This window comes from Choloepus didactylus, chromosome 2 (genome assembly GCF_015220235.1).
Source record: "Choloepus didactylus isolate mChoDid1 chromosome 2, mChoDid1.pri, whole genome shotgun sequence".
In the NCBI taxonomy this organism is placed as follows: Eukaryota; Metazoa; Chordata; class Mammalia; order Pilosa; family Megalonychidae; genus Choloepus; species Choloepus didactylus.
In genome coordinates this window covers 226,577,711-226,603,803 of record NC_051308.1, presented here as the reverse complement: position 1 = coordinate 226,603,803, position 26,093 = coordinate 226,577,711, and the positions used below count along the sequence as shown (strand labels likewise).

The window sequence follows — 26,093 nt, the reverse complement described above, 5'->3', positions numbered from 1 at the left end:
ATGTGTCTTGCAGACAATCTCTTAAAATTCCATAATTTTTAAACTAAAACAAATATGGACATATTATGAAGGAGAATGTGAAGTTCAGAAGAACACTAAAAATTAAATGAAATCCTTTCTAAAACAAGATTCGAAAAAGCAAAAATCAGAAAGGAAAAGATAAATTTGACTCCAACAAAATTTAAAACTGTACAGTATAAGACATGAAACCAAGTTACGTAAAGATTCTGTCTACCTCTCTCCCATCAATAATGTGTTTTCTATTAGCATATATACATTGGAAAGCATACGCATTAAATTGTTCACAGCAGTTACCTCTGGGGAGGGGAGGGGGATTGTGGGAAACGGTTATGGGTAACTTTATCCTCTTCTGTTATGTTTTAAAATTTTTATTATACTATTATTATGTCCCTTGTGCAATTAAAATTTATTTTAAAAGCTCAAAAATATATAAAACACAGGCCTTTAAAGACCCTCTATTTGTAGTAGACTGCTTCATCCAAGATCCACTGGGGGATATGAGTTCATTAGTAGTTTGAGACGCACAATATAGCATGAATTCTCAGCTTCAGTCAAAAGGGCTTACCTGGTTCCCAAATATGCTCTCTTCCCAGTAGTCGTGGAGTTCACTCACATTTCCTTCCATCCTTCAAAACCCAGCTGGAAGTCTCACCTCGAGGAAACTCTCCTTGACTTTCCCAGTCCTCACTGTTCTCTCCCTCCCTCCCTCTGCCAGCCTCTTATGGCACTGACTGTACCTTCCACTGGGCACTTGGACAGACTCCTGGGATTCCTACTTTCTCCCTAAAACAGATCATATCTCCCCAACCAGCCAGCAACCCAGTGCAGCGTCTACATGGCCTTGGGGCCTAGCACAAAGATGGCATGGAGAATGGACAGAACACAGCCTTGGAGCCAGCCAGGCCCATTATGTGACAAAGGGCAACTCCTTAACAACCCTCGGACCTGCTGTCACAGGTGTTATTGACACTATCAATGAGAGGATGAATGTAAAGGGGCCCAGGACAGGAAGAGGCTGCCCGATGGAATGATTATCTTAATGTTTCCTCTCATTTATAGTGTTCTAAAGTTAAAAACAAACAAAAAAAATTAATGATCCAGTGAGGTAAGGGATTATTTGCCTCGTTTTACAGATGAAATAACTGAGGCTCAGAGAAAAAGGTAGGACAGGCAGATGGACTTTAGCAGGAAGGAGCACAGGACCAGAGGTTAGAAAACCTGGGTGGAAATGCCAGTTCTTCCATTTCCCAGCTGTGTGAGCTTGGACAAGCCTCTTGCCCTCTGTGAAGATCAGTTTCTCCATCTTAAGAGAGTTTGTAGCTGATTTCTCTATCTTAAAGGGTCCCCCAGCCTTGACACTAGTTTCCTAACCTACCCAGGGTGCTTCCCTTCAGGACTGTAGAAAGGGGCTGGAAGCCCCAGGTCAGAGTCCTTGGTTACTCAGGAAACCAGCTGTGACTGGAAGCAGCCGGGACTGGAAGTCTTGATTTGAGAATTCAGTTGCACTTTGATTCAACCAAGTGGAGCTTCAAGCCCTGGGGTAAATTAGTCATGCCCAGAACTGGGGCGTGCGTCTGCGCACGCGCCAGCATCAAACTACATGTAAATATAAACATGAATGCAAAACCAAACAGGAAGCCTCAGGAAGTCCAATCCAAAGGTCAGATTCTAACTTTTGGGACACTGAAATGCTGGAGAGAAAAGCTTTATTTGGGTGCCACAAACCTTTCTGTTGCAAAAGCAAACCCTTGTGTGCACCAAACCAAAGTCACATAGGCAAAGGAGGCTGGGTTGTGTCTGGCCTGAACAGGGGCAGAGCTGAGCCCTGACCAGAGCCTGTTTTGGCCTGCATTCCAAGGGCCCCCTCTCCCCAACATACACGAGTGCTTACACACACACAGAGCCAGGTGTGAGGCCAGATGCATGGGCATAAATGGGCATTTCTATCCACGGAGAAGGGTTCATAGAGCAGCCCCTGCTCCTGCTCTGATTTAACAGTCTAATGGATGATCCAAAGAGGAGGGTGAACTGTGAAAGCCCCAAGGATGCTGATGGCATTGAACTCTTCCAAGTCTTGAAATCGAAAGCTAAGATAAACCTCAGATGGGCTGTGTGGCAGTAAGCTTCTCCATAAGCCTCCCAGTAATATATAACCCAAATTCACAGGCTACTAGTTCTGCCCAAGGAAGAAAGCCAAAGGTCACTAGCTGCTTCTTATTTTAATTAAAACACATACCTCTACTATGTGCAAAGCACTAGGCTAGGCTCTGTGAGAGAAATGAGTTCAAAAGAGACCCAATCACTGTCAATCAATTAACTGATGATAACCATGTCATTTATCAAGATGTATACTTCACACACATTGCCTCATGTAATACCTCAGTCCTGCGGGGTAAACACTATTATCTCCATTTTACAGATGACACAACTGGGGCTCAAACAGATTAGGTCACATGCCCAAGCTTCACACAGCTGGTACATTGAAGAACCAGAATTTGAACACAGGTCTGCCTCTTCCAAAATCAATGCTCTTCCCATAATATCAAGTACTACAGAGTCTGCAATGGAGGTTCAGCTTGCTAGGGGAGAGGAAGAAGAGGACAGATTTCCCAAGTCATCAGTCCAAGGTATATGAACAGTCCCATTGGACTTGGTGTCTACAACACACAGTAGGTGCCCGCAACCCACCGTAGGTGCCTAGTACACTTCTGGTGAAGGATGGAAGGTGAGAGCCACTGCTGAGGTCCAAAATGCCACCCAAATTCAGGGCAACCTCTAGAAAGGAGCTGCAAAAATATACTTTCCTCCCTTGGCCCAAAGCCACCGAGTGCCTGCCCTAGAATAGTCCCTGCTGAGGAGCCCTGAGAAAGCTGCAGCAAGTCCAGAGAGGAGGAATGAACTCCATCGAGCACGGGAATGGGGTGGGGCAGCCTGCACGGGCCAAAAAAAGGGCCTGAGACGCTTTGCTCAAAAAGACAAAGAGAGGCGAGGGAAGGAAGACTATAAACTTGCCAGGAGCCGGGGCAAGGTGAACCCCAGCTCCTGGCGCCTTCCTGTTCGCATTCATTCCACAAATGCCGGCCAGATCGCAGAACCAAAGGCGAGAGGAGGGGACCTCCCGGCAGCCCGGGAGAACTAAGTTCAGGACAGGAGCGGGGAAGGCCTGCTTCTCAGAAGAGGAGTGACTTGGGCGACAAACTTGTGGGACATCAAAAATGAAAGCAAACCGATGCAGTAAGGCGCTGAGCCAACCTACATGCCACGGGGCAGGTCACCAAGGACGTTTAACGTATGTCCCCCGACCTGTGAAGCCTCCAAGGTGAGGACGCAGATGTCCGAGATGTGCTCAGCTCTCAGATACCTAAGGAGGGGGCAGGTTTTACGGCGCGCAAGTGAAGGGCTATCGCAGCTCGGGTTACGCCTGTGGAGGTCAAGGCCAGGCCCTGCCCGGACCCCGACCCCTCCCACATCAGGCCCCCCTCACCTCCTCGCGCGCCAGCACCGCCCCCCGACACCGGGGCATCTTGGCGGCGAAGGCGGCGGCTCCGGCCGGGGAGCTGAGGTCCTCCGCGGTGATGGCCAGGAACTCGGCGACGCTGAGCTGCTCGGGCATGGCGGGCGCGGGACGGGGGCGCCAGGGCTGCCTGAGCGGGGCGCGGGGGGCGCTGCGGTGCACCGCCCTGGGCCGGCCTCACCGCGCGCCGCGGGACTGTCCGGGATCCGCACGCCCCGCCCCCTCCGCTCCGCCCCGCCCCCGCCTGCCTCCGGCCGGCCGAGCCACGTCCCCTGGCTTCCCCGGAGACCAGAACTTCCACACCCCACCTGCTTCTCTCCCCTCCTTAGCCTGGACAGCCCCGCCCCGGCCCCTTGCCGGGCTCCTCCGCCCGCCCTAGGGTCTCCCAGGCCCCGGAGCTCCGCCTCCGGTGCCCCTGCACCGCCCCTGGCCTCCCGCCCAACGCCCAGGCCCCGCCTCCAAAGCCTTGCCCCCTCTAAGCCCCGCCTCTGAGCTCCCTGCTCCGCCCTTGGCCTCTTTTGAAGCTACTCCGGCCCGCCTCCCTCCCTACCCTCCACGGCTCCGCCCCTTTCTGCTTGCGCCTCGGCCTCCTTGGTCCTCCTCCCTCCTACGGCCTCGGAGTCCCCAGCGGCCCCAGCCCCGCGGCCCTCCTCGACACCTCCTCCTCCGCAAGCCCACCCTTGCCTCCTCCTCCCTTACCTATTGGTTCCCAGCCCACTGGCCCCGCCTCCAGGCTCTCCCCAGCTCCGCCCAGTCCCCGTGCCTCGTTCTGTCCCACAAGGCTCCACCCCCTTTGCTCCAGCACCCGGTGTCAGCCTTGTTTCTGCCCACCCGCCCTTCGGTGTCGTCTCCAGCCCTGGGGCACGCCTTCAGGGAGGTAACCCTGCGAGCTCGCTAGCTGTGGGACTTTGGAAACATAACCTCTCTTTTCGAAACTCAGTTTTCTTATCTGTAAAATGGGAGGCCCACTTGGTTGTGACGTAAGGGAAAAACCTAGCACAGTGCGCGTCCCCGCTAGGCGCGCTCTTACCCATGCCCTCACCCTCACTCTCACTCTGCCTGGACTCGGTCTGGTTCTTTTCGGCCCTCAACCCCACTCGCCATCCCCCAGGCTAAATACTGCCAATCCTCCCCAGCCACTAGCCTTTGTCTCTTGAACTCATACTACTTGTGTAATAGAATTAGAAGTTGAAAAAATGTATCCAATCCAGTTGAGGAGACAGGACAAACATGCTGTTAAATACAACTCTGGCTCACTCCCTTTCATCCCGCTCCAAACTATTTCTGTCCGTATTACTCCACTCAGAGAGTTCTTTCTAGGTCAAATAGGCTCTCTTTGCGAAGTCCAATGGGCACTTTTCTTGCTTGACCTCTAGGAACATTTGACACTGACCATTCCCTCCTTTTAAAAACACTCCTGCCCTTGAGTTCTGGAACAAACCATTTTCCTGGTGGTTCTCCTCCCTCTCTGGCTGCTCCTTCTCAGGACTCTTGATGAGATACGAGTCCTCTGCATGTCCCTTAAGTGCTGGGGTAACTGGAGGCTCTCTGCTAGACCCTCTGCTGTTCACATTCTACCCAAGTTTCCTGGACACCATCATCCGATCCCACCAGCTTCATTTACACCAGCAAAGTTGATGTCTTCAGTATTATGCAAGCTCCAGCTAGACATCCCAAATGGCCACAGTATGCCATGCCCATACCAAAAGTAGTCCCCAAATACCTAGGTCCCTACCTGCTATTCCATAAAAGATTCACTCTGTAAGTTTTATCTTTCAGAAACTTAAATCCACCGGAGTATTCCTATGCCAGAAGAGTCCTAAAATCCATAGGCAACAGTCTCAACTATCAGATGCAACCCCCCTTCCCCATACCGTCTACACCCCCTTTCAATATGAGCAAGTTAGGGTGCTCTCTGCCTAGACACCCCTGAAGATGGAGAAAGAGATTAAGTGAGGGGAAGGGGTAGCAATAAACAAGATAAGATTGAACAAAGGTCTATGAATACTGAAACGTTATATAATTATACATATTTTTTGGATGCTGGGGTGTTGGAATGGCTGGAAGGAGGTAAATGACATGGTGGAACTGTAACCTATAGCACCCCTTGGGATTTGTTCTATAGCTGCTCCTTGAATTGTACCTTGAAGGTCTTCATCCGTATATACCTATATTGCATAACAAGGAAAGAACTGAAACTGTGGAACTGTAACCCATAATAATTTTTGAAATTATCTATATGACTGCTTGTTGAGCTGTACATAGAGAGATGACACCTTTCTGCATGTATATTTTACAATAATAGAAAAGGCTGAAGTTGTGGAACTGTAACCTATGACATTCTTTGATATTTGTTCCCTAACTACTTGTGAAATAGTACTTTGAAAGTTATCACTGTTACTATATCGGTTAAAGTTCACAACAAAATTTTTTTTAAAGGATTATGAATACTGAATCCTTACATAAAAATATTTTTAAATACTAGGATATTAGAATAGCTAGGTAGATATAACTGAAATGGTGGAACTGTAACTCATAACATTCTTTGAAATTTACTCTATAGCTACTCGTTAAATCACTCTTATGTATATATGTTGAATTTCACAATAAAAAGTGTATTAAAAAAGAAAAAAAATTTTCCTATGGCTGATGTAACAAATTAACACAAGCTTGGTGGCTTAGAACACACATTTATTCTTTTACAGTTCTGGAGGTCAGACACGTTCAGTGTCACCGAGATGAAATGAAGGTGTGGGCAGGGCCCGGATCCCTCTGGAGTCTCTAGGGGAGAACGGGTTTCCTTGCCTTTTTCAGGTCCTAGAGCTGCGTTCTTTGCATTCTTAGGCTGGTGGTATCTTCCTCTATCTTCAAGGCCAGTAGGGAGCCTAGCATCTTGCTTCTATGGTCACAATGTCTTCTTCTCTATGGTCACTTCTCCTTCAGCCTCCCCCTTTTAAGGACACGTGTAATTAGATTTAGGGTGCACCTGGACAATACATGATATACACCACATCTCAAGATCTTTAACTTAATTATTCCTGTAAAATTCCTCTTGCCAGGTTCCAGTGAATAGGACTTGGATATCTCTGGGGGCTACTGTTCAGCCTACCACATTCTCTGAGGCTGTCTCCAGCCTGGACCCTTCTCTGGCTTAAGATCTATGTATCCAACTAGCTATGGGACATTTCACTTGTGTCATAGACAGCATATCCAAAACTGAACTTGCCATCTTACCCCACCACTGACCCCACCTCCTTCTCTGTCCTTGACTTGGTGAAAGGCACCACCATGCACCCCTTGGGAGTTATTCTCCCTTCCTCCTTCCCCCAACCTCCACTCAACTATCAAGTCTTATCATTACCTCCTAAATGTCTTCATCTTCAGGCCAACCCCAGGCCAGGCTCTCTCTCACCTTCTCATTGTTCTCCTGCCCCAGGTCTTGCATATCTGATTTGTTGCTCCCCTGCTTAAACCTCTTCAATCTCCACCTCCCCCCACCATGCTCTCTACATAAGAGCAAAAATCTCTCATCAGGGTGTGCCAGTTTGACTGTATTATGTCCCCCAAAATGCCATTATCTTTGATGCAATCTTGTGTGAGCAAACTTTAATTAGAGAGATTAGATTATAATTCTTTGTGTTTCCATGGAGATGCAACCCACCCAACTGTGGATGATAACTCTGATTGAATGATTTCCATTGAGGTGTGGCCCTGCCCATTCAGTGTGGGCCTTGATTAGTTTACTAGAGCACTATATAAGCTCAGGCAGAAGGAGCGAGCTTGCTATAGCCAAGAGGGACACTTTGAAGAATGCACAGAAGCTGAGAGAGTAGCTGCAGATGAGAGATAGTTTGAAGATGGCCGTTGAAAGCTGACTCTTGCTCCGGAGAAGCTAAGAGAGGACAAATACCACAAGAGCAACTGAGAGTGACATTTTGAAGAGGAGCTGCGGCCTAGAGAGGAACATCCTGGATAAAGCCATTTTGGAACCAGAACTCAGAGCAGACACCAGCCACGTGCCTTCCCAGCTAACAGAGGTTTTCCAGACACCATTGGCCATCCTCCATTGAAGGTACCCAATTGTTGATGCCTTATCTTTAGACACTTTATGGCCTTAAAACTGTAACTGTGTAACCAAATAAACCCCCTTTTATAAAAGTCGGCAGCATTAGCAAACTAGAACACAGTGCTACCTGGTCCTTTATGGTTTTGTCACTCTTGACATTTCTAGCCTTGTCCCTTACCACTCTGTCCTGCCATGATCTGAGCCCTCACAGGGCTCTTCCATCTGCCTGTGAAACTCTCCCTACTTTCTTTCAACTGACTGACTTAGATGTCATTTCCTCCAAGAAGCCTTCCCTGATGCTCTTACTAGAGACTCGTCCAGGACCCTGTATCCCCCGTCACAGAACTTAACCACTGTGGACTGTAATTGCCTGTTTGCTGGTCTGGGTGTCTGGTCCACTTATCTATTTATTTATGGAGCATTTACTATGTGCTAGTCACAGCGCCAAGGGCCATACAGAAAGTATCTCACCCAATACCCACAACAACCCTGGGAGGCAGGTTCATCGTTCATCCCATCTCTGTGTTACAGATGGAGAAACTGAAGCCTAAAGAGCTTAATTTGTATAAAGTCTCAGAACTAACAAGTAGCAGAATCAGAATCTTCACCTAGGTCTGCGTGACTCTGAAGCTTCTTTTTATTATTATTATTATTAGTTACCAAAGTATGCTACTTAACTAGAAAATATTGCCTCTTGTAAATTAAGTAGATGTAAATTTTCTGTATATTATCTTCTATACTTAAAACATGTCACCCACCAGAGGAAGAATCCTATCAGAATATCTCGAAGGCTAAGAAATTCCTTACTATTTTGTAAAGCAACCAGGGTACTTCAATGTCAAGTCCCGCATCAAATACTCAAACTGGGAGACACGTACTACTGATGGTGGAATCTTTTCTGAAGGTTCTAGCTAAGTTGACACATGAACTTAACTGTCACAGTAGGTTATAAAATTTTCATGAATTTTAAGAGAAAACATGTGCATTCAAGGAAAGTTCCAGTTGCTTTCAGCTATTTCCCCAGTGTATGTGAACACTCACTTTACTAGGGCTATTTCAAGAGAACAGTTTGAGACACACTTCTTACAAAATCACTGTTTCTACATCCCTGGACCAACCTGTACAGCCTGGCTGCCCTGAAATTCTCTTGTTCACTCCCAGATCAAGGTGTCAGCCCAGGAGTAAGATGAGGAGTGAGGAGGCTGTGGATACAAAGATGGGCAAGATGGGGACATGTACACAATCATAGGATGCAAACTGGAAATGCCCTTAGTAAGGAGGCTTTGAGATTTAGATGGTGGAAAGGGGAAAAGTGAGCCCTTCAGCTTCCAGCTGAAGAGACTTCAGGGAAGAGAGACCACCTGAGCTGAGCGCTGAAGGATTTGAGGGGGCGATGGAAGTGGAGGCAAAGGCAGGGAGGAAAGCAAGTCTGTTCCCATCAACATAGATGCATGCTGTAATGTCCCCCATATCAAAACAAGCCCTTATGTCCTAACTTCTCCCTCCAGCTACCACCCCATTTCTCCGCTCCCTTTTGCTGCAGAAGTCATTGGAAAGTTTTCTCTATTCCAGTATCCTCTTCTCCCAAATTCTCTCTTTTTTTAAAATAGGGAAAGAGATTTTATTTTCAAGGATTTGTGCAGACAATGGTGAATAAAAATATTGTCTTTCAACTATGAAAAGGAGCTGACTTCATTGCACCCTGCCATACAGGGTTTATGGTGATGACAGTTTAAATTTGAGGCAATGTTGCTATCCCCATGTTTCCACCCCTAAAAGAAGAACAACTTCCTATAATTTTTAGTCAGAAATGTGTGAGACATCAACCAAAGTAATAATCAACCAAAGTGATGAGCTAAACAAGTTTCTGCTTATCTGCTTACATAAAGTCAAACATGATATAAGCTGTGTATCTGTTTCTTGCTATGAATTACCTTCATCCTGTGCACTTTTTGGTACATTTTGGTATGAAAACATCTCCAAATATAACAAGAGTTTAGGTCAAGATGACCCACCCAGGAGGCTGTGAAAATTGGTTGAAACAATTAGAACTGTGAAATGGAGAATTAGTTTGAAATATGAAGCTCTAAGCAGCAAACTTAGAGAAATTAGTCCTATTAAATAAAAAACATTTAGTTACAAAATAACAAGTGCAAGCCTGCTGAATCTGGGTTTCCAGGGAATGACATTCCCTTTGGCCAACAGGTCCCAAACTCACACCCACCAGATGTAACTCTTCTTTCTCTCATGTGCAAGATCCTCAGAAATGAAAATGGAAAACAAGTTGAATCATTGAAATTTACCCTGTGGACCAATCCTGGACATAAAAGCCACAAATCTGAGATGATTAGACATATAGTGTTTACTTGATGATTTCCTACTTCTAGAAACCTTCAAAGCACTAAATTGCATATTTCAGAGCCTAAACTTTCTAGCAGCTTTTGCTCTTTTTGGGTAAGTAGGCAGAAGACATAATTCATTGAAATAGTGGGTCACCTTGTGCACAGATAATTCAGGGATAAATTCCCTTTGTTGAGGAGAGGCTAGGCCTCCCTATGGTTGTGCCTAAGAGCCTCCTCCCGAATGCCTCTTTGTTGCTCAGATGTGGCCCTGTCTCTCTAGCTAAGCCAACTTGAAAGGTGAAATCACTGCCCTCCCCCCTACGTGGGATCAGACACCCAGGGGAGTGAATCTCCCTGGCAACGTGGAATATGACTCCCGGGGAGGAATGTAGACCCGGCATCATGGGATGGAGAACATCTTCTTGACCAAAAAGGGGGATGTGAAAGGAAATGAAATAAGCTTCAGTGGCAGAGAGATTCCAAAAGGAGCCAAGAGGTCACTCTGGTGGGCACTCTCATGCACAATATAGACAACCCTTTTTAGGTTCTAAAGAATTGGGGTAGCTGGTGGTGGATACCTGAAACTATCAAACTACAACCCAGAACCCTTGAATCTCGAAGACAGTTGTATAAAAATGTAGCTTATGAGGGGTGACAATGGGATTGGGAAAGCCATAAGGACCACACTCCACTTTGTCTAGTTTATGGATGGATGAGTAGAAAAATAGGGGAAGGAAACAAACAGACAAAGGTACCCAGTGTTCTTTTTTACTTCAATTGCTCTTTTTCACTCTAATTATTATTCTTGTTATTTTTGTGTGTGTGCTAATGAAGGTGTCAGGGATTGATTTAGGTGATGAATGTACAACTATGTAATGGTACTGTGAACAATCGAAAGTACGATTTGTTTTGTATGACTGCGTGGTATGTGAATATATCTCAATAAAATGAAGATAAAAAAAAATTGCACTTTGAAAGTTATCACTGTTCTGTATTTCTGTTATATTTCACAATAAAAAATGTAAAAAAAAAAAAAAAATTCCCTTTGTTGTACCTAAATGGGCAATTCAATTTAAGACATAGGAAGAGCCATGTATATGTTTGCTTTTTACAGTGATTTTTTACCTGCTCTTTTTTTTAATAGAGAAGTTCCAGGCTTTATAAATCCAATGGTTGATTCTTTTGTAGATATGTAAGGAGGAGGAAATGGTAAAGTCTTCCCTTCAAATGCTGGGTTATCTACAGTGATTTGCTTAGAACTAGTTTCCACACTCTGTGGAAAAGTCCATCAATTTCAATTGCACACCCTGTTTTCCTTTACTTTAGAAAACATGAAAGCACTCTCACTCTCATTTATTCATGGATTCTAAGACCTGTTCAAACATGCCTGTGAATATCAGCACCCTCTCTCACCCATTAGAATTTCTCATGTTCTCAGAGTAAATAGAATTTCCAAGGAACAGCTCAAGAGCACTGCAATATAAAGAAAATTAAGAGTTGGCTAGGAAAACAAGTAATCAGCTAAAAATTGCCACAACAACCCAGACTTAACCAAAGAAAAAGTTTGTATCTTGGATGACATGGTGGAAGTTCCATCTAATATCATAAACGGTTCTTTTACTAGATAGTTTTACTAGTATATGAATTAATATACTAGATTTATTTATTTCTTCTACTCCCTAACTGCAAATATATTAAACAATTATTTCTTCACTACTTTCTCTCTCTACTAGTGGTGGCGTTCAAAACAGTAGGAGTAGCAGTAGTTAGCACAAAGTAATTTAAAAAATAGAAAAAGGCTTTAGGAAAATAGCAACAGTTGATTCACTCTCCATATACCAATGGATCATGTGAAGTCTCCATTTGGAGATAATGGTGAACAGAAAATTTTTTCTTGTCTAAGTCACTGCTTTCTAGTCTCATTACAGACAGATTATAATTTTTCAAATTTTATATAAGCCCAGATTCTTTTGGCAAAACTCTTGCTATGAGCACACAGCACAGCTATTTCATCTATTCCCTTTTTGCAACGAGGGCCATGTCTTTCTCTTATGTCCCCAGATGGGTAAAGGAAAGATAAATTTTCAAAGCCAAACAATTCCTTGACATTGCATAACTGCTGTTTCCTATCCAGACACCCCCCATCCCCATTAATTTGCCAAACCCAAATCAAACAGGAAAAAAATAAATGCCAAAGTCTTGAAAATTATCTCCTTCCAAGAGATCTGAACACAGCCATGTCCTTCCCTAATGAGCCTCAGTTTGAAAAAATCCTGACGAGGGGCAAAAGAACGAAATAGGCGACAGGTCTTTAAGCAGGGTGGATGCTGTAGTGTCATCCTGGGGACTTTGATGATTTTAGCTGAACTCACCTACACTGGGCCCAGGCCCCTGACAGGTTCTTCACCCCAGCTCCTTGGTTGGAAGTTGACGAGTTGGATGCTTTGGAATTCATTTTATAAACAGAATGTAAAAGCCTATTACAAAGTAGGCGATTGCCACAGCAGCTCTGAAAAACACACCCCAAACACACTTCTTCTCTGATAGCAGCCAGGTTTTGAGACAAGGTACTTTCTTGAAGTAAGCCCAGATGCCAACAAAGAGCAAACCAAACTCCAGAATCCCATCCAAAGTGCACACAGTCATCATGGCTGCTGGGTCCAGGCCTGGCTAGGGGCTCCCAGGTCAGCTGTGGTGGTGGTGAAGGCAGGGGAATTGGTCTCCCCATCCCATATTCTAACTAACCCCTTCTGATCAGCTTTCGCTCTCATTGCTTCACTGCAACTGTTCACGTCAAGGTCCCCAGTGACTTCCACGTTGCTGAACCCTATGTCAGTGCTCAGTCCTCATCTTACATGGCCTCCAAGCAGCATTTGATTTGCTCCATTGTTCCCTGCTCCCTGCATCACTCTCTTTACTTGGCCTCCAGTATACCAGGCTCTCTTGGCTTTTTCCCACCCTTGACCTAGCGCTCTTTCTCAATGTCATTTGTTGGCTCCTCCTCTTATTTCTGATTTCCCAACACTGATGACCCCAGTTCTTGGTCCTCTCCCCTCCTCTTATGTATACTCCCTTGGTGATCTCATTCAGTCTCATGGTTTTAAATACTAGCTACCAATGATTCCCACAGTTATAACTCCAGCTGGACCTGTCCCTTGAACTCTAGGCTCCTGTATCTGATAGCCTCCTTGCTATTTCCACCTGGAAGTCTAATAGGCATCTTGTACTTAATGGTTCCACAGCTGAACTCCTGATTCCCTTCCCAAACCTCTTCCCCCCACACCCCCTGCCCTCATCTTCTCCATCTCAGTTGATAGCAACTTTGTCTTTCCAGTTATTCAGGCCAACATTCTTGACTCTTCTCTTTCTCTCACATCCCACATCAGAAAATTTGTTGGCTTTACCTCAAAAATATATCTGAATCCACCACTTCTCATCACTCCACTGCTACCAGCCTCATCCAAGTCACTGTCTTCTCTTGCCTGGATTACTACAGGCACCTACCAGTGGATCTTCCTGCTTCTACCGTTGCTCCCCTACAGTCTATTTTCAACACAGCAATGAGTGATCCTTAAAAATAAAGGCAAGCCAAGGGAAGGAAACAACCCAGATATCCATCAACAGAGGAATGGATAAACAAAATGTGGTATATCTATGCAATGGAATTTTATTCAGCCATAAAAAGAAATGTAGTGCAGATACATGCTACAACATGGATGAACCTTGAAGACATCATCTTGAGTGAAATAAGCCAGACACAAAAATACTTAGAATAAGCGAAGTCATAGAGACAGAAAGCAGAATAATGGTTACCAGTGGTGGGGGAAGGAGGTGATGGGGAGTTATTGCTTAATGGGTTTGAGTTTCTGTTTTAGATGATGAAAATGTTCTGGAAATAGTGATGAAGATTACACAATATTGTAAATGTACTTAATGTCTCAAGAATTGTTCACTTAAAAATGGTTAAACTGATTTTTATGTCATGTATATTTTATCACAATAAAACAAAGTTAAAAAAAAAAAAGTCAAATCTTGTCACTTCACTCCTCAAAACCCTCTAATGGCTCCTATTTCACCTGGACTCAAAGCCAAAGTCCTTGTGTGGCCTGCAAGGCCCCACATAATCTGCCTCCCTGACCTCCTCATCTTCTCCCACTTCCCACCTCGTCCCATGCCCTCTCCAGTCACACTGACTTCCTTGTTCCCTGAACATAGCAGGCACACTTCTGCCTCAGGGCCTTTGCACTGGCTGCTTGCCCTGCCTAGAATGCTTTTCCCCCGGATATCTACATGGCCAACTCACTCACTTTTGTTCAAGCCTTAGCACAAATGTTCTCATCTCAATGAGGCTCAGCCTCATGACCCTATTTTAAACTGCAATAATCTGTCTCTCTTCTGCACTTGCCATCACCCTTTCCCTACATTACTTCTTTCCTGTGTAACACATCTTCTAACATGTATATGCATACACATACCTGGTGTGTGAGGGAAAAACAAGGAAACAAAGTAACATGTAATAAGGAAGCACAGGGGCCTATGGGAGGGGACACAAAACCATCTCAGAGCATCAGGGAAGGCTTCCTGGAGGTAGTGACATCTGTGACATCTGAGTCGTGAAGGATGAATAGGAGATGGCCAGACGAAGAAGCTGGAGGAGTAATGCAGGCCTTTCTTATTTATCTATTGTTTCTTGTTTGCGTCCTCCATTAGAATATCTGTTCCGTGCAAGCAAGGGCTTGTTAGTCCTGAGTATGGCTGTGTGGGCAATGAGGAGAGTGGTGTGGTTCTGTCCCCAGGCTCTTGAGCCAGACTGCTTCAGGAGATCCTGTTTTTGTCATCTATCTTGGGTAAATAGCTTAATCTCTGTGGGCCTCAGTCTTCTCATCTGTAATTTGAGGGAATAATGGTACCTCCCTCATAGAGCTACAGAAAGGATTAAACGAAGTAATGGACGCAAAGGGTTTTAACAATAGTGCCTGATGCATCGTATGCTTTAGCTCAGTAAGTATTAGTTATTATCCCCTGTGTACATGGTAAGCATGCAATAAATATTTGCTGGATCAAGAAGGTGTTATTATTCCCATTTTACTGATGCCCAAAGTCATGTGACCAGTGATTGACAGAGGCAGAATTGTATTACAAAGCTATAGAAATCAGTACAGTGTGGTACTGGCATAAAGATAGACAAATAGACCAATACAATAGAATAGAAAGTCTGGAAATAGACCCATAAATCGATGGCCAATTGATTTTTGACAAGGGTGCTAAGTACATGCAGTGGGAAAGGAATAGTCTTCTTAACAAATGATGCTGTGTAAACAGGATATCCATACGCAAAAAATGAAGTTAGAACCCTACCTCACACCATGTACAAAAACCAACACAGAGGCTTGGTTACAAGGGTTTGGGGTTAAGAAGAGCTGGAGGGGCTTCCAGTAAGATGGCAGATTAGGGAAAATAGAGAAAAACTCTACTCCATGAAAAACACTAGATAAAGGACTAATTTCTGGAGAAAGCACTCCAGAACAGCAGTTCCAGGGTTCCAGTGGCTGGGCAGGGACTTCTACACCCATAATGAGTATGTGCTTGGAGAAACCGAGAGACTGCATTTAAGACCAGTGAGTGTACAGCCCAGAACATTGCCAGGGAATAGGCAGTGGGAGCTGGCTGATGAGCGCAAGGGGGGCAGCCTTCCACACCCTGGGCACTCATCTCAGCACTTGGCTCAGGTGATAACCCTTTGCAGATCCATGACCAAGAGTCCCCATGCCAGGGACTGGAGGTTGGAGCAGACAGATCGGTGCGGAAGGGGTAGCTTTCCATGCCCCATGCAGCCATCTTTGCAGTTGGCTGGAGAGACAAACCTTCGCAGCCCTGTGTAGCCAAGAGCTTCCTGGAGGGAATTCAGGATTTGATGGGCTTGTGACAGCACCCACTCTTCCTCTGTAGAAGCCCATGGTGTGCACAGCCTAGAGGCAAGTGCACAGCACAGAAGTGCCAGGAGCCCTCGCCCAATCTCAGGGACTCTTGGGCACATGGCAGACAGGGACTGTGGGCATTTGAGCTGGAAGGTGAGACGTGCAGCTCTGCAGCCCTGGGCTACTCTACCTGCAGCCCCTGGAATGGCTGGGACCACTGTGTCCTGGAGTGGACCCCTGCCAAACTTCACAGAGTAAGCCCCCTACTCACAGGGCTGGCATTCCCCAGTGCACACAGAAAATTGGTGCACTGATTGAACTTCCACATGGTTTGGACCAACTCTCAGTGCATAGACAAAGTTGGGGGAGAACTGGCTTGAGGGGAAGAGGTGGCTCAAGATTGCCATCTGCTGGTATGTTAGGAAAGTGCACTCCACCAAGCTGTAGCTCTGCCGAATTATAGATAAATGTTCAAATATTCCTGCATATCCTAAAAGAACCCTATCAAGATAAGCAAAAGCCAAGAGGCCAAAAACAAGAGAAAATTATAAAGCATATGAAGAAACCAGAAGATATGGATAACCCAAACATCCAAATTAAAAAGTCAGAGGAGACATAGAACTTGGGGCAATTACTCAAAGAAGTACATGTAGATATTAATGTCATGGCTCAGGATATAAAGGGCATGAAGAAGACCCTAGAAGAGCATAAAGTATTTGCAAGAGTAAATAAAAAAATAGCAGATCTTCTGGAAATAAAAGATACTGTTGATCAAATTAAAAATATTCTTGAGACACGTAACAGCAGATTCGAAGAGGTAGAGGAATGAATAAGCAACCTTGAGAACAGGATGATAGAATGTGAGAGCACAAAAGAACAAATGGTGGGAAAAAATTGAAACACTTGAAATGGATCGCAGGGAAATGATGAAAAACATGAAGTGCACAAATATAAGAATCATTGGTGTTCCAGAAGGGCTAAGGAGTGTATTCGAAGACATTGTTGGGGAAAACATCCCAACTCTTCTAAATGACATAAATATGCAAATCAAAGATGCCCAACAAACTCCAAATAGAATAAATCCAAATAAACCCACTCTGAGACATATTCTGAACAGATTATCAAATGCCGAAGAGAAGGAGAAAGTTCTGAAAGCAGCAAGGGAGAAGCAATTCACCACATACAAGGGAAACAATATTAGACAAAGTACTGACTACTCAGTGGGCACCATGGAGGCAGAAGGCAGTGGAATGACATATTTAAAATTCTGAAAGTGAAAAATTGCCAGCCAAGAATTTTTATCCAGAAAAGCTCTCCTTCAAAATTGAGGGAGAGCTTAAAATTTTCAAGACAAACAAATGCTGAGAGAATTTTTTAACAAGAGACCTGCCCTACAAGGAATACTAAAGGAGCTCTACTGGCTGAGAAAAAAGACAGGAGAGAAAGGCCAGGAGAAGGGCACAGAACTGAAGAGTATTAGTAAGGGTAACTTAAAGGTAATAAAGAGAGAGGGGGGAAAAATAGATCTGACAAAAACCAAAGGATAAGATGGCTGTTTTAAGAACTGCCTTCAGAGTAATACCATTGAATGTGAGTGGATTAAACTCTCTAATTAAAAGATAAAGATGGGCAGAATAGATTTAAAAATATGAACCATCAGTATGCTCTTTACAAGAGACTCATCTTAGACCCAGTGACACGAAGATGTTGAAAGTTAAAGTATGGGAAAAAAATATTCCACTCAAGCTACAGCCAAAAGACTTTCAATACAAGGATGTCATAAGAGACAAAGGACACTATATATTAATAAAAGGGATAATTCACCAAGAAAAATTAACAATCATTAATGTTTATGCACCCAATCAAGTTGCTCCGAAGTGCATGAGACAAACATTGGCAAAACTGAAAGAAGCAATAGATAATCATGGGAGACTTCAAAACACTACTCTCTCCTATAGATAAATAAACCAGAAAGGGTACCAATAAGGAAACTGAGAAACTAAACAATGTGAACAATGAATTAGACTTAACAGACATATATAGAGCACTACATACCAAATTAACAGGATATACATTCTTCTCTAGTGCTCATGGAATTTTCTCCAGGATAGATTATATGCTGGGGCATAAAACAAGACTCAATAAATTTAAGAAGATTGAAATTATTCAAAGCACATTCTCTGACCACAATGGAATGCAACTAGAAGTCAATAACCACCACATATCTGGGACATTCACAAATATCTGGAGGTTAAACAACATACTCTAGAGACAGATGAAAATGAGAACACAACATATCAAAACTTACGGGATGCAGCAAAGGCAGTGTTGAGGGAGAAATTTATAGCTCTAAATGCATACATTAAAAAGGAGGAAAGAGCTAAAATCAAAGAACTAATGGAACAACTGAAGAAGCTAGAAAATGATCAGCAAACTAATCCTAAAGCAAGTAGAAGAAAAAAAAATAACAAGGATTAGAGTGGAAGTAAATGACATGGAGAACAAAAAAATAAATAAATGAGAATAAATAAAATCAGAAGTTGGTTCCTTGAGAAAATCAACAAGATTGACAAACCCTTAGCTAGACTGACAAAGTCAAAAAGAGAAGACCCAAATAAAATAATAAACGAGAGGGGGGACATTACTGTGTATCCCAAAGAAATTTTAAAAATCATAAGAGGATACTGTGAACAACTGTACACCAACAAACTAGATAATGTAGAGGAAATGGATAATTTCCTGGAAACACATGAAAAACCTGGACTGACCAGAGAAGAATAGAAGACCTCAACAAACCAATCTCAAGTAAAGAGATCCAATCAGTCATCAAAAGGCTTCTTAAAAATGATAGATAGACGAATGGATGGATGGAGGGAGGGAGGGGCAAAGGAGGGAGGGAGGGAGGGAGGGAGGAAGAAACAGCACAGGTGGCAAAATGTTAAAATTGATGGATCTAGGTATCTGCGGGGGGTGGGGGTGGGCAGGGGGTGATATGTTGGAGTTCTCTGTATGGGGTTTGTATTATTTTTGCAACCGTCCTATAAGTTTGAAATTATTTCAAAATAAAAAGTTAAAGAAAAAAAAAGGCTTCCTACAAATAAAAGCCCAGGGCCAGATGGCTTCACAAGGAAATTCTACCAAATTTTCCAGAAAGAATTGACACCAATCCTACTCAAAGTCTTTCAAAAAACTGAAGAAAATGGAACACTACCTAACTCATTTTATGAAGTCAACATCACTCTAATACCAAAACCAGATAAAGATGCTACAAGAAAGGAAAACTAGAGACCAATCTTCCTAATGAATATAGATGCAAAAATTCTCAACAAAATACTTGCAGATCAAATCCAAAGACACATTAAAAAATCACACACATGACTAAGTGGGGTTCATTCCACACATGCAAGGTGGTTCAACATAAGAAAATCAATCAATGCACTACAACACATTAACAAATCAAATGGGAAAAAATCGAATGATCATCTCAATAGATGCTGAAAAAGCATTCAACAAAATTCAGCATCCTTTTTTGATAAAAACATTTCAAAAGGTAGGAATTGAAGAAAACTTCCTCAATATGATATATGGCATATATGAAAAACCCACAGCCAACATAGTACTCAGTGGCGAGAGACTGAAAGCCTTCCCTCTAAGATCAGGAAAGAGACAAGAATGCCTGCTGTCAAAACTATTATTCAACATTGTGCTTAGAAGTTCTAGCCAGAGCAATCTGGCAACACAAAGAAATAAAAGGCATCCAAATTGGAAAGGAAGAAGTAAAACTATCACTATTTGCAGATAATATGATCTTATACTTGGAAAACCCTGAGAAATCAATGACACAGCTACTTGAGCTAATAAACAAATTCAGCAAAGTGGTAGAATACAAGATTAATGCACATAAGTCAGTAATGTTCTATACACTAGAAATTACTTAACTGGAGACACTCAAGAAAAAGATTCCATTCACAATAGCAACTAAAAAAAAAAAAATCAAGTGCCTAGGAATAATCTTAAACAAGGATGTAAAAGACCTGTACATAGAAAATTACATAACTTTACTAAAAGAAATCAAAGGGGACCTAAAGAGATTGAAATATATTCCGTGTTCATGGATAGGAAGGCTAAATCTCATTAAGATGTCAATCCTACAACTCAACAACAATAGTACAAAGGGCCCAATTATAAAATGGGCAAAAGATATGAAAAGACGCTTCTCCAAGCATGAAATACAAATGGCTAAAAACACATGAAAATATATTCATCTTCACTAGCTGTTAGGAAGATGCAAGTCAAGACCACAATGAGATATAATCTCACACCAATAAGAATGGCTGCCATTAAACAAACAGGAAACTACAAATGCTAGAGAGGATATGGAGAAATTGGAACTCTTATTCATTGCTTGTGGGACTGTATAAGGTACAGCTGCTGTGGAAGACAATTTGGCGGTTCCTCAGAACCTTGAAGACATAATGTTGAGTGAAATAAGCCAGAAACAAAAGTAAAGAGATTGTATGTTACCACTAGTGAACTCCGCTAAAAATGTAAAATAAGTATCTTATAATGTAGAATATAGGGTACCTACAGATAGACAGAAGTTAGTGAAGGGGGAATGATAATCTAATATGTACAGATATAATAATGAGGATGAACTTAATGGTATGGGAATGGTCAGGTGTGACTATGGTTTGTTTATAGGATTATAAGTATCAGAGATGCATTAAAGGAGAACATATTTGTAAATGGTTGCTTAAAGGCATGTAACCCAAAGAGTAGACCACAAAGCTAAAATAAGTGTTAGCATGATATACTTACAAGATATGACACTGATGCAGAAGGTTAACAACAGAGTTGTATACGGAAAAACTGCCCATTACCTCTTTTGTTGCTCAGATGTGGCTTTTCTGTCTCTAAACCCAACTCAGCAATTAATTAATAAATTCATTAATCTCCTTGCCATGAGGGACATGACTCCCAGGAGAATGAATCTCTCTGTGCTCATCTATAAATGGTTCATCCTCCCCTCCTCCCTCCCACACTCCCACTGGGTTGAAGTGAGGAGCAACAGGTTTAGGACGGCCTTATACCTTGGAGGTGCTGAATAAATGGCATGGAATAAATGGCCTTTATAATTTACCTCTCCCTGTGTTTTGCCTTTCTTGTAGATTGTTCTGGTTTGCTAATGCTGCAGTTAAGCAAAATACCAGAAATGGACTGGCTTTTATAAAGGGGGTCTATTTGGTTACAAAGTTACAGTATTAAGGCCATAAAGTGTCCAAGGTAAGGGGGTACCTTCACTGAAGGATGGCCAATGGCATCCAGAAAACCTCTGTTAGCTGTGAAGTCACATGGCTGGTGTCTGCTCCAGAGTCTGGTTTCAAAATGGCTTTCTCCCAGGACATTCCTCTGTAGACTACAGTTCCTCAGAAATGTCACTCTCAGTTGCTCTTGGGTCATTTGTCCTCCCTTAGCTTCTCCAGAGCAAAAGTCTGCTTTCAAAGGCTGTCTCCAAAATGTCTTTGTAAACTGCAGTTCCTCTCTCAGTTCCAGTGCGTTCTTCAAAGTGTCCCTCTTGGCTGTTAGCAAGCTCGCTCCTTCTCTCTGAGCTTATATAGCACTCTAGTAAGCTAATCAAGGCCAAAGCTGAATGGGCAGGGCCACACCTCCATGGAAATTATCTAATTAGAGTTATCATCTACAGTTGGGTGGGTTGCATCTCCATGGAAACACTCAAAGAATTACAATCTAATCAGTACTAATATGTCTGCCCACACAAGATTGCATCAAAGATAATGGCATTTTGGGGGACATAATATATTCAAACTGGCACATGGGAGCTCAGTTAGAAACTGGTGAATTGGTTCTAGAGGAAACTATTGATTTAGACCCTGATGAAATATGCTGCACAATGGACAGTAGGTCAACTTTGTTGCAAGTTCACGATCATCCAACAAATACTTCCTCAGGACCTCCAAGGAGCCTGTCTGTGCCCACTGCCAGGGATATAGCATGGAGAGGAGAAGATGCTGGCCGTGAAGGGCTCAGTCCATTGGGGAAGATGTATGTAAGCAGAGAAATCATGGGATCAGGCTTGGCCTAGGAGCTTGAGAGGACAGCTTGGTGGTGGTAGAGGAGGGTGCTGGCCTGCTGTAGGGGCTCCTACTTGGGGAGAGGGACTCCTTGGAGCTGGACGAGCTGACTGCAAACTTCTCTGAGGACCTGCTCCCTTAGGACACTAAACACACAAAAAATACCTCCATGGCTGCTCTTGAAGCAAACTGTCTTCTCACAATTTACATCTGAGGGACCACCAGTCATGCTTCTCATGGGCAAAGGATTGTGTGTTTGTTTTTCCAGTATTTGGCACATTGTACACATACAGGGAATATTTAAGGCCAGAATGGAGCTCCAATAATGCCAGTTAGGAGACTGGGTAACATGGTGGTTAAGAGCATGGGCCTTCAACTTGGTAAATAAACTCATTACCCTCCTCCCTACGTGGGAGATGACTCCCAGGGGAGTGAACCTCTCTGGGGATGTGGAACATGAATCCCAGGAATGAGCCTGGCCCTGGAATTGAGGGATTGAAAATGCCTTCTTGACCAAAAGGGGGAAAAGAAAAGCAACAAAATAAGGTTACAGGGGCTAAGAGATTTCAAATAGAATCAAGAGGCTGTCCTGGAGGTTTCTCTTATGCAAGTTCCAGCTAGACATCCCAAATGGCCACAGTATGCCAAGCCCTAATCAACAGTAGTTCCCAAATACCAGGTCTCTATCTGAGATTCTGTAAAAGTTTCACCCACTAAGTTTATCCCTCAGAAACTTGAATCCACCAGACTGTTCCTATGCCAGACAAGTCCTAAAACTCAGAGGCAACAGCCTCTTTAAGAACAACAACCAAATGTGTCTCCCTTCCTCATACTGTCGACGCCACTTTTCAGTATGAACAAGCTAGGGTAGTCACTGCTTAGACACCCCTGAAGATCGAGAAAGTGATTAAATGAGAGGAATCAACAGATAAGATAGGATTTAACAAAAGATTATGAATACTGAATCTATATATAAATATTTTTACTGAATCTATATATAAATATTTTTTTAGATGCTAGGGTATTAGAATAGCTAGAAGGATATAACTGAAATGGTGGAACTGCAACCCATAACATTCTTTGAAATTTGCTCTCTAACTACTTGTTAAATCATACTTTGAAAGTTATCATTGTTATGTTTATGTTAGATTTCACAATTAAAAAATGTATTTAAAAAAACAATGCCCGATAGATTTAAAACAATACATATGCTTTCATTGGCAAGGAAAAAAAAGCAAAACAAAGCAAACAAACCAACAAAAAGGGCAAGGGCCTTGGAGTTTAGTTGACTGGGTTCTGGTCTGAATCCATCACAAGTGCTGGGACTGGGGTGAGGCAGGTGAGGTACCTCAGTTCATTCACCCTACCCCCGGCCCTATCCACCACTTGCTATGTGACCTCAGGCAAGTAAATCCACATCTCTGAGCCTCACTGGGAATAATAATACCTACTCTATAGGGTTTTGAGGAAGATTAAATAAGATAAAACTGGGTGCTTAATAATAAAAGGTAGCTCTTTTCCGATCGCTGCATTTGGCAGAGTGGCCACCAGATGGCAGTGGTTCCCCATGCTGAGAGAACCAGGCCACCTGGGTACCCTTCTGGAGGTCAGTGATTCCTTTGAAGAATCACTCATTCCAGGAGGGGTATGTGGCCTTGATTGGGTGAACACAGCCACCGGCTGACAGCTACACTGAACAAGCTGCAGGTCACTCTTCATTGTGGTCACCGGAGAACTGGCACAAACCTGGGAACCAGTGTGTCACAATTTACTGGGGCAATTTTTTCCGTATCCTGTTGACCATAGACTACTGCCGTGCCCTGAGAAGCCACCTGGACTTTTCCAGTGCAGTCTCTCACTACTGTGACTTCTCTCTCTCTTTCCTTTGGCAAACAATTCTCCTTCAAGTCCCAGCCTCAATGTGAATTCTCTGAGTTCATTCTTCCATAGACAGAATCCATCTGAGATCCCAAAGCATTCTATTCTGTCCTTAATTGTAGCACGAATGTCACTAAATTACTTATTGACATGCTATTTAATGAGAGGTTAAGAGGGGAAACCCACTTTTGGGGACCCACGGCATGGGCTCCACCACTTACTGTGTGACCTCGTGCACATTACCTAACCTCTCTGGGTCTCAGTTTCCTCATAGCCCTGGTTTGTTGAGTGAATGAGTGAGTGAGTGAGTGAGCAAATGCCTATGGAAGCCCACTGGGCTGTAACCTCAGCAGTAGAGGCTCTTTCCATTCTTTTTTACTTTGTTTAATGTCTGAATCCCAGTGTGGGCATGTTGTCAAGTGCAGTGGTTCCTAAAGTGGGGCCTCCACAATCAGCAGCCTCAACATCACCAGGAACTTGTCAGAAATGCACATTTTCTGGCCCCACCTCTGACAGTTGAAGATGAAACTGGGGATGCTGCCCAGCCATCTGTGCTTTAACAAGCCCTCCAGGTGATTCTGATGAATGCTGAAGTTAAGGATCCATCAGCCTAGTACAAAGAGGCTCAAAGGTGTTTGTTTCAATAAATGTGCAAATATGTAAAATCTGAGTTATGATAGACTGTAAGCTTCGTGAAGGCAGGGATCAAGGTTTTCCCAGCACCTAGCAGTTGCAGGCACATAGTTTTTAAAGTGTTTGTAAAATGAATGAGTGACAGTCCCTCCCAGATCTTAATCTTTCCAAGCTTCAGTTTTATCTCCTGCTTACCAGGACTGAGGGAAGGAGCAAGAGAGAAACCCAATCTTTGAATATGCTTGACAAAACAGCATTGCTGCACTGCTGAGCCCTGATAGAACCCAGGGACTCTGAGCTGCCCCTGCAGTCATCCAGGGCTTCAGGCACCTCAAGAGCATTGCTGCAGACACATACCTACCAGGATTTGTCCATCCACAGAAAGAGAAAACAACCTATTACACCAGAAAAACACTCTTGACATGGAAGGAGCAGTGACAACCCACCCTGGCACAGGGTAGATGCTCAATAAATGTTTGCTAAATAAAAGACTCTTGTTCAGGAGAGTATAGTGGTTACAGGGATAGGTTTTGGGCAAATAGAGCTGGCTTTTTTTCTCCACCTTGTCTTATTGCTTTGTCCTAGATCACCAGTTTGATGTTGTTTTGGAGGATTGAGAGTGTGTATCTCTGACTTGTTTCTAAGTTTCCCCATTAATCTATAAAAGTTTCACTCACTGTTCTGGTTTGTTAATGCTGCCATTATGCAAAATACCAGAAATTGATAGGCTTTTATAAAGGGGATTTATTTGGTTATGTAACTAAGAAGTTAGGATTTAAGGACTGATGATGATTACTGAATCATTATATAGATATTCCTTCTTACTTTCTGGTATATTGGAGTAGACAGAGAGAAGTACCTGAAATCTGAATTGTAATCCAGCTACCCAGATCTTTGACAATGATTGTATTGCCTTTATCATGTGCCCTTGTGATAGAAAAAACCTTGTGAGTAACTTTCACTTGTACCCATTTATCCAGTTTTTCTACTTTAGAGTCTTATGATCTCTAAAGTCAGCCCCTAATGTTAATTAATGAAGGGTCTTGGGTCAGCCCAGAACTAACCCACCCCAAGTCCAAAGTTATCTTGATAATCAAAGCTGGATCTAATCAAAATGGGCCCGCCTGACATGCATAGTAGCTTAGACTGTAACCTGCAAGTCACCTATACCTCATTATCGTACTAAAAATCACACCCATCATCATATTAAGGCCCATCATCATCTTACACACATTCTGTGACTAAGCATGCAATGTATCTGCACATGCTCAACAATTAGATCACTTCTAATTTCATCATCTAGGGCCATTGTACTCATTATCCTAAAAGCTGCCCGTCTTTTGATGTTATAAAACTATCAGAATTATTGCAGTTCGGGGAGACAGATTTTGGACCAATAGGCCATCTGTTCTCCTGCTTTGTGCCTAACAATAAAACTCTTTCTCTCTTTGAAACCCGGTGTCTCAGGAATTGGTCATTTGTGTGCATCGGGCAAAAGAATCCACCCCCGTGGTCCGGTAACAATTTTGCGACCCAGATGGGACAATGCCTGAAACTCTGGAGCCACAGTAAGACAGGTGAGCATGGTAACCGAGACTTTTGTGGCCGCTGGACTGTATTTGGTCCAAA

General features: G+C 43.3%; 2 protein-coding genes and 1 long non-coding RNA gene across 8 annotated transcripts in view; 1 reads left to right on the top strand and 2 right to left on the bottom strand.

Moving 5' to 3' along the window:
- ASAP3 (ArfGAP with SH3 domain, ankyrin repeat and PH domain 3) overlaps positions 1 to 3,779 on the bottom strand; it is a 41,666-nt gene extending 37,887 nt beyond the window's left edge. For 2 of the 5 annotated variants that reach the window (XM_037828216.1, XM_037828214.1), the window contains exon 1: positions 3,506 to 3,777. In XM_037828216.1, coding sequence (XP_037684144.1) covers positions 3,506 to 3,634 — 129 coding nt within the window. In that variant the 5' untranslated portion in view covers positions 3,635 to 3,777. Of the gene's footprint in view, positions 1 to 586; positions 3,291 to 3,505 lie in introns of those variants that run through there. The other 3 variants (XM_037828215.1, XM_037828217.1, XM_037828218.1) reach the window with 3 other exon arrangements.
- LOC119527797 overlaps positions 1 to 26,093 on the top strand; it is a 62,882-nt gene that overhangs the window by 244 nt on the left and 36,545 nt on the right. The window contains exons 1-2 of one of the 2 annotated variants that reach the window (XR_005215473.1): positions 2,613 to 3,310; positions 25,932 to 26,041. This is a non-coding gene — a long non-coding RNA (uncharacterized LOC119527797). Of the gene's footprint in view, positions 1 to 2,612; positions 3,311 to 25,931; positions 26,042 to 26,093 lie in introns of those variants that run through there. The other variant, XR_005215472.1, reaches the window with a different exon arrangement.
- On the bottom strand, positions 12,395 to 12,592 carry LOC119527796 (protein kish-B-like). Its single transcript, XM_037828220.1, has one exon. The coding sequence runs from the start codon at positions 12,590 to 12,592 to the stop codon at positions 12,395 to 12,397; it is 198 nt and encodes a 65-aa protein (XP_037684148.1).